The sequence below is a fragment of the Geospiza fortis genome, unplaced genomic scaffold, assembly GCF_000277835.1.
Source record: "Geospiza fortis unplaced genomic scaffold, GeoFor_1.0 scaffold138, whole genome shotgun sequence".
Classification (NCBI taxonomy): Eukaryota; Metazoa; Chordata; class Aves; order Passeriformes; family Thraupidae; genus Geospiza; species Geospiza fortis.
In genome coordinates this window covers 6,712,070-6,725,889 of record NW_005054307.1, presented here as the reverse complement: position 1 = coordinate 6,725,889, position 13,820 = coordinate 6,712,070, and the positions used below count along the sequence as shown (strand labels likewise).

Sequence of the window (13,820 nt, the reverse complement as noted above, 5' to 3'; positions counted from 1 at the left end):
CTATATTAGTTACTAATTCTTTTCAGAGAAACTGAAAATTTTATTTTAAAGATATGTGAAGTGTGAATCACAGAAAAAGCCATCTGTGTGGAATAACAGTTTGGATAACACCTTCATACTTTGTAGCTCTTCTCTGCTATAAAAAAAAAATCAAGGCAAAGAAGGAAGAATTTGACAGAGGATGTATCATTGCACTGAATTTGATGAAATCTTTGTGATTATCCTTGTTTATGCTGCTGTTACCAGTTTGTGCTTAAAATAGTTGATCTTGGGGAAAAGCTTTTTTCTTCTTTGAGTTTGCGACTGCTGATGAACTTGCTTCAGGACAATCAGAGCTAATAGCATTTAAAACCAGTTTTGGTTTCTCTATTCTATAGCTAGTACTAGTTGCTACAAAAGCTTTTAAATAACTGCTAAGCAATGAGGGATTTTCAGGGTACACTGGGACTCCAGGAACATCAGATGTGACCACAGTGATTAAAGTAATAATCAACTACTTTCAGTCGTGTGCACACATACACAAAGTTCTACATTCAGTCATAGTATGTTGGAAGCAGATAAAGTGGGGAAAGAAGATGGTTGAAGAAATAGGTTATGGAGCATTAGGCATCTTCATCTTCAGAAGAATGAGTTGTATGCCAGTTAAAGCATGACATTGTGGTACCCTGCATGTTGTTGCCAAATTAATCTTTCAGAAAATTTGTGTTAAATGCCAGTTGGTTACTGTAGTTCTCTTCTGACTTTCTTCACTTACTGAATTTTTGAGAGGGGCTGTAAGAAAAAAGGAAAAAGCCCTAGATTAACAGCCTTGGAAATAATGTTGGGCAAGTATAGTCTTAAAGACTGCACTGCAAATGACTTTTGCTGGTTATACAGAGGAGTTCATTACCATTCTGCTTGATATTGAAGTAATTTGATACTTTTTTATATGATAAAGGCTTTTATCATTGGCAGAGGACTTCTGTTTCACTTTAAGTCACAAAAATCATTGTAGCAGAAACTGCATTCAGTTGTGACTAGTTTCTCACTCAAAGTATCAGCTGAAATCCATCCAGGCCATTAATGATTTGTGGAAACAAGTGCCTTCCTTTAACCTGAACTGTTATCTAGTACTGCAGTGTGGTCCTAAACTGTTGGATTTGGCCTCTTTCAGTGGCTTCTCTCAGCTCCTTCTGAAGCACTGAGGAATTACCTAATGTGAAAGGTTGAAGAATGAAAAGGGGTTACAATGTTTCTGAGCTTCTCTTTGAAAGCCGGTGGGATGGGTATTTAGAGGGATAAAGAGATCATCACTGAATTTTCTTCAGTTGCTGTATTTTGACTTAAAGAAGTTAAATATGAGTTTAGGGAGTAAGGCAATGAAAATGGCATTTGAAGGATAAGCTACTTGGTTCATTTTCAGAGGTGTCAGTTTCACAGAGAAGTACAGCTCTGGGGAACAGAGCAGCAGTTCCTTTAAAAAAAATCACTGAGGTAATGTTGTGAGTGATATACTAGTAAGTGAAATGTTTTCTACTTTACACATTGAGTTGTCTACAATTTGTGCCTATTAAGCCTCTCTTCTTTGCTCTTACTGTTCAGTATTCTCTTTCATGTGCATTTCTAATTAGTTGTTGCTGCTGTTGGATGTACAGAGTATGATCTGCTTTTACCTTAAGGAATAAACATATTTTATGTTCTATTAGGAATTTGAAGAATTTAACAGGAGGTTAAATGATGTGTCTAAGAGAGTCCGTATTCCATTGCCAGTCTCCAACATCCTTTGGGAGCACTGCATACGCTTGGCCAATAGAACTCTTGTGGAAGGGTAAGTATTTATGAACGTCTTACTTTGGGGTAGGTATGTCTATAATGATAATGTTTATTTTTATATAGTTAAAAGTTCTAATTTTATAGTGTCCTTGTGGGTTCATGTGCTTTTGGGGACCCTAAAAACTATCAGCGCTTAACACACTCCTTAGCAGTTGTTTCACAGTTTGGTGCAGCATTAAGCCTAAAGAGGGTGGTCTTGATCCTAGATACTGCTGAAGAATGACATGGAATGGTTTACTGAAGCATTTGAAAATACAGTACTCTTTCAAAGAAACTTCTATATGAAAATTATCATTTCCCAGCAAAGCAAAGAAGGGAGTTACAATATAATAGTCAGTACTTCCATGGTGATGCCATTTTTCTTTGCCAGGAAGAAAGATGGAGTTATCAGCACTATCAGTTTTCTTAAAGTAGCTATGGAACATGATTTTTCCAAATTCATCAAGAACAGAGAGATGTGTTAGTTGGCTTGCACAAGCACCTTAGTCAGGAACCTACACCTTGCTTGTCCCTCGCTCTTGTAATCAGTGTCCCAGTCTTTTTGGATTCAATTTTGTAGCCTGAGTATTGTAGACTTTTCATTCCCTGAATTTATTTTTATGGTTTTGTCCTATATGATTGGGCTACATATGATTGGGCTCTTACCAAAACTACTTCTGCATCATAGAATATGTGCTGTCTTCCACTGCCTCTACATGTTTCCATACTTCTTTCCTGGTTATCTTTAGCCTATTCACTCCCTACTACTTATTTTACTTCTTTCCATCCCACTCTCCTGCTGTCTGCTCTAAATTAGGATCTCAACAAAACATCCTTATTCTCCAAGTGTTAGCTACCTATTGAGAGTCATCAGCGTGCACTGCTTCCATAAAGCCATCATTTTTTAATCTCCTGCCCATTTTTTTCATGCCATCATCCTTTTGCAGTCTCTAGCGAGATCAATTTCATGTTCAGGGTAACTAAATCTATGCATGATCTGTCTCTGACTTCTCAATTCCTATTCATATAACATATGGCCTATACAGCTATCTCTCCTTTTTGAAATTTTATTTTCTATTTTCAGATAAAAGAAAGTGAAACAAAGGCTCTTCTCCTCTCAGTTCCCCTTACCTTTCAAGCTGATAACACTGTCAGTCACTATCAACGTCTTCTACCTCAGCCTTCGTGGTTTTTTCAACTCGTTTCCTTTTCTTACATCACATCTCATTCATCTTTTGTGGCTTCAGTTTTCATGAATCATTTAATCCTTATCTGTGAAGATCATCACTCATATGTCTTGCTCCATGCTGCAGTTTAGGTTCATATTTGTGACTTTCCATGAAACTTTGACCTTTACTTTTGCCTAAGCAGGTTGGACTAGGAATACTTCCCTGATATAATTTCTCCTGTACCATTTCTGAGAGTGTAAAAAGTACTCATTATCATCTTCTCCCAAATACTTGCCTATAATTTCTTATTCTTGGCCAGTTCTGTTATTTTTATGTATCTTGTAGGTTCTTTCCCCACTGTGAAAAGGAAAGGAAGGTGTTCTGAATAGCTGACTCTCTGAATTTGTAACTTCTTTTATCTTTGCATTCAATGAATGTATGGAGTTAAAAGCCATGAAGGACATGTTTCTCATCCAGTTAACTGAAATTACTATCATCAGGCTCTTCACTGAATGAAGAATTACCTCCACTGAAGTCAGCTATATCTTTCTTTAAATTTAGTCCTTCCCTATCTCCTAGTTCTGTGTTTTCTCCTGTTTCCCAACTTAAGCCAGCTGCAAAACATCTGCTAGTCTTCTATGAAGCTCCAGAGGACTTTTGCCTTGGCCCTCTTTCTTTTTGCCTCTCTTACTTTTGCATTCTGCAAATGCTTTCTGTGTACCAACTCTAAGTGTGAAATTTCTTCATATTCTTAACCTGACTTTGCTGTGCATCCAGCTGCATGTTTCTGCTGCCTCTTTTGCATCAAACCTAATCATCTAGGGAGTGTATAATAATTAGGATCAACTTTGTGAACCAGTGAAAAAGTGAGCTTTTTTTAGATTTGGTAGAGCGAAAGAGTGAGGCAGGGTTGTCCCTTGTGGGAGCTGGATTAAGTCTCTCAAGTCACTGTGCCCCCGACCCTGCACACAGTTGAAATTGGTGTTCTTAAGGGCATTGCAGTGTCAGTTCCTTTGATCTTGACAAATGCAGTTCCTTATCCATTTGAAGAACTGCAAAAATTGTTTTCCTTGTTTGTTACCTATCACTCCACTGTGGTCCTTGCTGGTGTTACCCTGCCCTTAAACTCATCTACTGTCTCCTCTAACCTGTCACTAGTTTGCTGTCAACCTGTTCTCATTAAATCCTCTACTTCTCACAGAGATGAGCCGGTGCTGCCGCCCTTCATCCTGTGGTTGCTGTGGCTGTTTTTGTACAAGTAGCTTTGTGTCTTTGCTGCTCCCACTTGGTTCAGCAAGCTCCTGGTGACCATTCCTAAAGCTACTGTGTTACCTTTCAGACTCCAATGGTTGTGATCACTTGAAACCTCTGTCCAGTGTGCTAATTAGCATTGGTTTAATTTCCTGTAACTTACTTATAGTAAATTGTTCAATGTAGGATTTTTTGTGGCTTTTGAGAGAGGAGGGTGTGATTTTTCCAAGTATCACTGCATACAGTGGGGTTCTGTTCAATAACTGGACTAAAATGTGTTGTACTAATGCAAATAAAGGTCTGCAGCAGACATCCTAAGAGAAGTTCTTGTCTGCTCCTAAGAGAAGTTTTTGTCTGCTTTTGACTTAAAACCATAGTTTTGCTCCTCCTCAAGGTTCAAAATGCTAAGTTAACTTTGAGAAGCAAAATTAGTTTTTATTTCAAGTTCTGCTTTGCACTGTTTCTCTTTTTAGTTATGCCAATGTAAAGAAGTGCAGCAATGAAGGACGTGCCTTGATGCAACTGGATTTTCAACAGTTCTTAATGAAACTAGAAAAGTTAACAGACATTAGGCCTATTCCAGATAAAGAATTTGTGGAAACCTACATTAAAGCATACTACCTGACAGAAAATGACATGGAGTCCTGGATAAAAGAACATAGGGTAAGAGTTAAATTTGCATTCTTTTCCTCTCTGTGGAGAAAATTCACCCTGATAATAAAAACATGCTAACAACTATAAATAATCAATCCTTTTATGTGTTAAAAATGTATATAGGCATATATGAAAATATGTATATTTTCATTTATTATAATGAAACTTACAGGAAGTTTCATTATAATAAATATTATTATAATAATATTTATTGTAATGGAAGCAGTATAAATATAAGTGTTTGTGTGCATGGATGTGTTCAACTTTATGATATGAAGTTAGTATGTGTTTGACCTGGTTCAACATCTGCTGACTGGGGAGGATGACTAACCCAGTCACATCTGCCTATTGTATCAAAAAGTGTAGAGTACTAGAGAAAAGGGAAATTGAAAACATTTGTGAGCTCTTCAGAATATGCCAGAGTGCACAACTTGATAATCAAGAATTATGTTTTGGGATCACACCATTAGGTTTTGTATTGCCTTTAGGAGTAGATGGCTTAAACTAAGTTGTAAGGCACAATGGAGAAGAGTCATTGCTTTTTCTTTCTTAATTTGATAATACTTAATCAGAATTTCTTGCTGAGATAAGTCTATATTTGTGTTTTGAAAATATTCAGATGCTTTCACTCTAGCATGAACTAACAATTATAACAGATCTTTGTAAGTAATAGTCACATGCTATTTGGGATACCCATCTTTGAAGTAAAAAGTCTTTTAAAGTGAAGCACTTGAAATCTGTATTTTGGGATTAAATCCCACTAGAAATGCAGGAAAGAAATATGTCTTTGATTGAATTTTCCTTGTATTGCCTGGAGCCCCAAGAGAGATTGTGAGTTATGGGGTTTGATGACCTACAGGGAAAAACTCTTTTTTAAAACACATTGGTGGAAACTATGTTTTGGATAGTGTCAAGACATAAAGGTAATACTGGCAAATACGGTGTTTTCACAGGTGTTAAGAATTGTTTTCTTCACATTTTTGACATTTTTTCCTCCTTTATCATGTACTGAAATCAAAATCGTTTGGAGACTCTGCTGACAGAAGCATTTAGAAGCTTATTGGAAATGGGAAGTTAAAATAAAAAAGATCACCAACAGTTATCGCAGTTTGTGGAAAAAGAAAAGGTTTTGTGTTGAAAGCTTAATCATTTGCATATGTTTTCCCACCAAGCCTCCCAAAGAATGGAAAACACATTAAAATTTGATTTATATACATGTTCACAGAGTTACTTTATGTGAGCTCTTTCCAGTACTTTTAAAGTCATAAGCATTTTCCATTATAAGCCACCATGTAGCAAAATACAGTTTTGTCCTCTGCCTCAACTATGAAAACTATCCAGACATGGCTGAACTACAGCTTTAAATCTCCTCTGTGTACTGATGCTTCTATCAGTTGTGAAATCCACACTGACTATGTCTGTGTATTTTAAATTTTTTTGTCTTTGTCTGGTGTTTTACTCTGCCCTAACATGATCTGTTTTTGTTTGCCAGGAATATTCCACTAAGCAGCTGACCAATCTGGTGAATATTTGTCTGGGCACCTACATCAACAAAAAGGCAAGACAGAAGCTGTTAGCTACCATTGATGACACAGACAGGCCTAAGAGATAACTGGAGAAAGCTGCTTTCTTTCTGACATGTGAAGCATGCAGACATTTCTCTCATGGACTAATGACAACATTAGAAATGTTGTGCATGACCTTTCTTAGCAACATTGGAGACACTCTGAAGTGAAAATGTTCTAAAATATGACTTTTCTAATCTGTAGAATTATTTTCTGTCGTTTTTCTTTTTTTTTTTTTTGGTTACTTGCCCTTAGTGAAGGGCCACTGTGTATCATTGATGAGCTATATGTTTTACAAAAGTGTATACTGTAAGTAAAATCAAAATCAGAGAGAAACACAATGGCTTAATATATCATTGATGCTCTTTTTGAATAAAAGGGCTACTTGAAAATATGATTTCTTTCCTCCCTGCTTTCACCTCCAGAAATTGTGCTGTATTATAGTCCAGTGTAAAGTGAAAAGATATGTATAATAATTTGATCTATGTAACCTGCATGTGGATTGAGTGCAGACCAACTAAGTACTCTCATGTTGAAGCCCATCATCTTAATATGTATTTAAAAATGTCTGTTTATTTCAGAATTAATTTAGTCATATCAAAATGATTGACTTCAGATTAATAGAAGATAATAAACATTGTATGTTAATATGATTTGTTTGTGAGACTTTGTTTTTCCAATTCAACAATGCAAAATGTCAGCAATAATGCCAGGGAATTGGAGTAATGTTTTTCTGACTTAAGTTTTGGATTGATACTAAGATAATCTTCCTGTTTCCTGCTTTGCTGTAGCATCCTGAGTGATCTTGAGCAAAGCAAAATGGCTTGACTGCGTATGTGCCCTAGAAATCAATTTGTCAGAGCATCACTGACTTCACTGAAATTTTCTGGTTTACCTTTGGTTTTCAGTATGTAAAGTTTCAGGAATTTTATTTTTTATTACACAATCAACTTTCTGGAGTGCTCTCAGACTGTTTTAAAGGAAACTTTGAGCTAATAGGTAAAATTAATTACAGAGGCTGCTATCTGCTGGTGTGTGCAGCATGTTAAATTCTCAGTTTGGGATTCATACTTGCCATTGTACATTAATTCAGACATGAGGGAACCTGGAGTTAGTGAATATCAGCAGTACTGCTGTGACAGAAAATTGCCTCATGGAGTAATTATGATTGTTCATTTCTGTGGCCTGGTTTCCTCTTCAGAAGTGTACTGAGCATCATTGTGTGAGTTTAGAGAAAGCCTGTATACAGTTTTAGAAGAATGACAGAAATTACATTTTAAACATTGACTGTGTGGTATTCAGCTTCCTTGTTTATCTGTATTTTAAAGGAAATAAGATTTAAAACAAAATTTACACTGTTCTTTATTGACCATGCTGTCTTGCCTAGTTCTGTTCAAATCTTGCTTAGAGGTTTGTCACCATATATGTTGAAGCTGAATCACTTTAATCCTAATTAAAGAGGTGGGACAGATGAAAGTGTGCACTTCTGCGTCAGCCTGTCTGCCCTGGAGTCAAATCCTGAGCAAGAGCTCTTGAAAGAAACAGAAACATGTTGGGGACTATTAGTGTAAAATATCTTTCCATTTTAATCTCTTGGATGACATAAGAAATTCAAATATCTTTACCAGAGATTTGGTGAGCTGAACACATTTAATTTCTCCTGAGCTGCTTAGGTCACTGTAATTTTAGTTCTTACCAAAAGGTAGAGGTATAGTCATTGGAATACAGGGTCAAGGTGAGCAATTGCATGAACCACAATCAGGAGTGGTTTTTTTGGTAGTAAATCTATAGTTCGACTTACTGTTTTTAAGTAAGCCCCCAAATAAAAGAATGTGCTAGAAGCAGTTTTAAACCTATGCAACAACTGTATGATCTTCAATCGTATATGCCTCAGAAATAATTATATTTTTGAAAATAACTTTTCCTTGCTGCCCAGGATTGATGCCAAGCAGGAAACCACATGGCTAAATGGCCTACATACACTCTTAGACACATGTTTTTAGATTGCCCTGTGTGAAATCAGATGTTGGACTCATTGATCCTTGTGGGTCTGTTCTAACTCAGAATATTCCATATATTGTTTGGTTCTGACTGACTAACGGAGCTAAGTTTTCACTGAGTGCTAAATTGTTATCTCACTAAGGATATGTTTGGTAGTTGCCCTCCTCTGATATGAGATTTTTTTTGTAAAATTGATTTTTGAGCATCTTTGTGCATCTTCTCCTCTGCAATAAGCCTCTTATACTGCTTTTTCTGCAGCAAAAAATATAGCTTAAATATCCTTTATGTTTTAGAGGAGTATTTTGCAAAACTTTAATAATAGAAGAAAATTGCCTCCGATCTCCAAGAAGACTGACCAGCAGCGCAGAAGTGGGCATCTGTCAATCCTTCTTTAGCCTGATGAAGGCTAAATCCTGGTGCCTAGGTCCTCTGATATTTGTCACAGTCACCTGGAACATAGCTGAGCAGTTTTCAAGTCTCTGGTTAGGCAAAGCCTATACCTACACTACACTGACAGCACACAACTGGCATTTCTACTGTCAGCTTCTCTCAGCTATATCTCATGGTGACACTGTCCTTCCAAAAAGCATGGAACTGGGACAAAAATAGCAGGAAGCCAGCTGATTGCTTGTGTGGCCCTGATGTACGATTGAGGTCCTTGCTTTGGTATAGGTTTAATTATTCAAAGCAGATGGAAAAGACCATCTTGGACCAGCTGGTGGGACAGTACACAGAGCAGCCCCTGGAGGTGTGAATTCTAGTGCTCATCAGGGTGGAACATGGATGTGCCATGATTTCAGGCAAGTAGCTACATTTTCAGGTGATTGACTGTTCCAGGTTCCATTTTTCCCACATGGCTGTCTTCCCATGTGTACAGTAAAAACTTGGCTTGCTTCTGATCTTAAGTGGGAAAAACCAGGCCCTGTCCAGATCTGCTTAGCAAGCCCCAGATGTGGGGTGTAAATTATAGCTTGTGTTCACTGAAAGAACAGCCTCCCTTCTTTGCCCTTATCCCCTGAGGGCATAAAAGAGGGCTGCCTCAAAGCCTCTGTGAAAGTTTTGCACTCCCTCTGAACTTTTTTCAGATGTGAATGATAAAGGTATGTTTTGTGAGAGATACCAAATGTACAATTGTGGATGTGAGTTGTGCTTGCTATTGTGTCACAGAATGCACAAAACTGTAAGGATCCCCTCTTCTTACTGTGAAAGTGATCTATTTGGGATCTTTTCCTGTTTATGACCTGCTATATTGTAAATGACACAAATGGAGATGGTCCAAAAAATGCAGATTTATTGTATTTTTGATGGTATCTTTTTTATTTTTAAACACTGTTTGAAACAGTGTAGCATAAAGGCTAAACATTGCACTGACAGTGGGATTATGGTGCAAATATGGAAATAATGCAATTTGCAAGCAGCAAGGTTTCTGTGCTTGATGGCTATTTAAGGATATTTGTGAGTGTGTTGTTTTTGCACTGCCAGAGCTGGTTTTCATCACAGCAGAGACGTGGTTTTTAAGGATCTCCTGTTCATCCATGAGATCATGAAGTGTTATGTGGAACAGTATCTTTAACTAATACTCAGGGCTTCACAAACATGTGTTTTGGTTTTTTTAAATAGGCATAAATCAATAGCATGCCATATGATAAAACACGTCTGAGAAAAAAATGATGACATGAGTAACCTTAAGTTTTTGTTGTGGATCCAGTGCTTAATTTTGTGGAGTATTCCATCCAGTCCCAGAGACTTTACATGTATAAGCTAAATTAAAAATGGTTGTATGTGAACTAAACTTGAGTCTGCTTGGCTGTTCTTCTCTACAGTAGAAGATGTGCTGGCTTGGTCTGCAGCTCTGGATACACGTGTGAAAAGAAAACCTACATTCAGAGCAGAGATGTACAGATCTGTGTTACAGAGATGTACTGATTTGTGGATTATCTTGCACAGATTTCAATATTGTCAGATTTAAGTTGTCAAGTATCTGTCTAAATGTGTTGATCTTTGAAAAACAAAATATACAAGCAAGCTGAAGATCTAGGGCAAGAGATGCAGGGGGGTACCTCTTGTCACTAATCACAAAATGAATGATCAGATGTGCAAAATGACTGCAGGTATTTCTGAAGATGTTTCTTACAAATAAATCCAGAGTTTGTACCTGTATATATTTCCTGCCCTACATCACTAGTAATTTTTATTCATACATAGAAAGTCATCCCATTCACTGTATTTCAGTAAACAATAAAAAAGAAATGTCACTTGAGCCTTAAAATAAAAAGGGTCCCTGTATAGGAAAATTATCCTGGGGCTGCTATCTGAGAGCTGCAGGGATGGCATTTGGAATATGCACCATGAATTTGTGTTCCTTGAAATTCATCCTTATATTATTATGGAAATATATACACACAGAGAGCTTTGTGTGCAATGTAAGGGACTACAAGAAAAGAATGGTAAAATTGAACAAAAAGCCACATGCTACTGGTTTCTCTGCTGTCATTGTCACTGACACTGCAGCCTGGGTAAGTAGTGTGGAGGTGTTTGCATGTGGGAGTAAAGGGTGTCTGTTGAGGACAAGGACATAATCTGAGTTTGGGGTACACTGGAGTTACTGTTCTGCTCCCTCTGCCACAGGCTGTGTGTGCTGCTAATATGTGGTCTGCAGGAAGCACCACAGGCGAGCCTGCTGGAGAGGAGCTCCAGCACAGCCCAAAACATTGAAAGCTGCAGGTTGGACACTTGGTGGGTGGAGCATGTTGCTCTTGCCCTTAGGGAAGGCTCATGGACAGTCATGCTTGCTGTCCTGGCTGCTGGGGAGCATATCTGTTTTGGATGTACAACACTCCTGGGTCAGGGCATGGGTGGATCAAGCTGAAATGCAGGGGAAGGGCAGCCTGGTGAAAATGTAGCTTGCTCTGGGAGAGCTTGAAATCTTGGACCCCAATAAATGCAGGAATTCAGATGCCTGCTGCAGTTTTTAGCACAGTACTAAGCATCTGTGAGTTTTCAGGACCATTTATTTCCAGAAGTGTAGGAAAATGTCATTTATGTAAATGAGTTTGACCTGGGGGTAATTCCTGGCCCTGAGCTGCTAGTTCAGCTGTCTCCTCCAGCACAGTTAGAATATTTAAGCAGCCTAATGTTCCAACCAGCTGAGTGGTCATGGTGGTTTATAATGTGCTGAATTTCACTAGAGAAAATATTTGCCATGAATAGTAGTGGTGTGTCATGGCTGTAATACCATTAGCTCTTCTTTCCCCCTAGCAGATGCATCCCAGTGCTGTGCTGGTGTCTCTGCTGTTCGAAAAGGCCTTTCCTTCTCAGACCTTTATGTTGAGCTCTGTTTATTTTTAGTGAGGTGTTTATTTCTGCCTTCAGTTGCTCAAAATGTCTGCAGTGAGATGCAGGGCTCTGGGTGATGCACGAGTGCTTTTGCCTTGTGTGCCAGGAGAGCTCTTGGTGTTTGTGGCTACCCTGGCTGGGAGAAAGGATGCCCCAGTGGGAACACCTTAGAACTACTGCATACCACAGCAGCCAGGTCACAGAGTCATCCTGAGCTTTGATTTGGGTTCTGCTCTGTCTCAGTGCCTGATGTAGACAAGTTTGTTATATTTTCCTGTTCTCAACTCCCCTAGGTATAAAAGAAACAGCATTATTGATAACAGTTTGTGAGGTGCTGTTAGGCCATAAGGCACAAGCTGTACTTTCAGCCAGCTTTTGGTGACTTAACCCTGGGGAAGCTGAAACATGAACTGTTTTTTTTCACAGGGTAACAATAGGCAAACAGCCACTGTGAATCACATTCTTATTTTCTTTGAAGCTCAAGTTATATTTCTTAAGGTACTGAGTTAAGACCTAAATACCAGAATTAATGTGCAAAAAAAGCTAGACGAGGAGGTTCAAGGAGAGTGTAGATGAGATTTAAAATCTTGCTTGCTCACAAGAGAATTAGGACATAAAATTCTTGGTAATTTATTTTTTTTTACAAATATTATTTTTTTGTAAAGCCTATATCTGAAACTCTTACAAATGAAATAATCAGGTAAAGAGATTGGGGAAATTTTTTTCTATGCCTATCCATACTTTTTAAGATCTATGTCTTCAATAATGAGAAATGATGGGATAATATCTCTAGAGACTTTTTTTTGAGGCAGTAAATTGATTAGCTTTGGTTGCCTGGGTGAGTGTGCAGACTCTAAGCTGGTAGGCTCTGTTGAAGATTCTGTATTATTAGCTCCCATGAACTTGGGTGCTCTTATCTCATGTCCTTAGGTTGAGAGTCATTTCTGTGTTAAATGTCAGTTTTCTACATTTGAAAGAAGGGAATTGTATGAATAATTTAACCACATTCATTAACTAACGAATGGTCAGTGAAGCTGGAAATTGGACTGAGTGACATGCATGTGGGATGTTTTGAACTGTGCTCTTTGTAGGAATGAGAAAAAAAATCTTTAAGTAGATAAAAATTTTTCTGGGGGTCAGCATGCGCCTGTATCACAACCTAGAAAATAGAAGTATAATTTTCTCTGGGGTTATCTGGTACTTTGTGATGAACCTTTCTGCTCTCAATATTTCATGAGGTCAGTGAAGGATTTTCAGACTGGGCTCTTCTACTCTGTACTCTCAAATGTTTTCCTGAAAATGGGATAGTGTTCATATTTGCTGTTTTATAAACAATGATTTCTTAGGAAAAGAAAATTACAAAAAAATGCAGAACACTGGACTTCTTTAAATATTTTCTTAATATATCTACCTTGTTTTACTTATACAGTGTGGAGGAGAATAGAGATTAAAGCATTAGCTTCTTTTTGCATATAATTGACAGGTAAATTTTTGGCATATTTTTTTCTTTTACACCCTACTGCACACTACAAGACCAAAAAAGATCACAGTAAAGGTCAGTGGCAGTCTGAGGGGGGGGGATGCTTTCCGTGGGCATCACTTCCAACTTATATGAGTCTTGCCAGCAGCACTCAGGAGCTCTGGTCATGGACACCATCATCACCCTGCTGGAGTTTCAGTTAAAATGTGGAATTAATGATTTCTGTTGCCTCAGGGGGGCTTGAATCTAAGAATGACATAGATTGCAGCCAAGTCTGGTAATCTCTGTTGGTTTGTGTATACCCACAGCACAGAATCCCCCTCATCCCTCCTCCCAAAGGGGTGCCACCCCTTGTCACCCATCGGAGATGCCTCACTCCCCTCTCCCCAGAGATTAACCCCTAGAGCACCTTCTGTTGAGATAGCCCAGTTAGCACTGGTGTCAGCAAGGTTGGAGGCATCAGCCCTTGGAGTGGAAAGCAGAATCCAGCCCTGAAATTGTTGAGGTGTTGAGCCATGCCTTCATGGGACCTCTGTGAACCTGCATTGTGCCCATCCTGGCCATGTGGATCCT

General features: G+C 38.2%; 1 protein-coding gene across 1 annotated transcript in view; it reads left to right on the top strand.

Annotated features, from left to right (window-relative positions):
- The window catches only part of VPS50 (VPS50 subunit of EARP/GARPII complex), a 79,490-nt gene extending 72,407 nt beyond the window's left edge, over window positions 1-7,083 (top strand). Inside the window, exons 27-29 of the mRNA XM_014312102.2 lie at window positions 1,686-1,807; window positions 4,685-4,874; window positions 6,358-7,083. Of these exons, the coding sequence (XP_014167577.1) occupies window positions 1,686-1,807; window positions 4,685-4,874; window positions 6,358-6,477 (432 nt within the window). The 3' untranslated portion in view covers window positions 6,478-7,083. The remainder of the gene's footprint in view (window positions 1-1,685; window positions 1,808-4,684; window positions 4,875-6,357) is intronic.
- The last annotated feature ends 6,737 nt before the right edge of the window (window positions 7,084-13,820 follow it).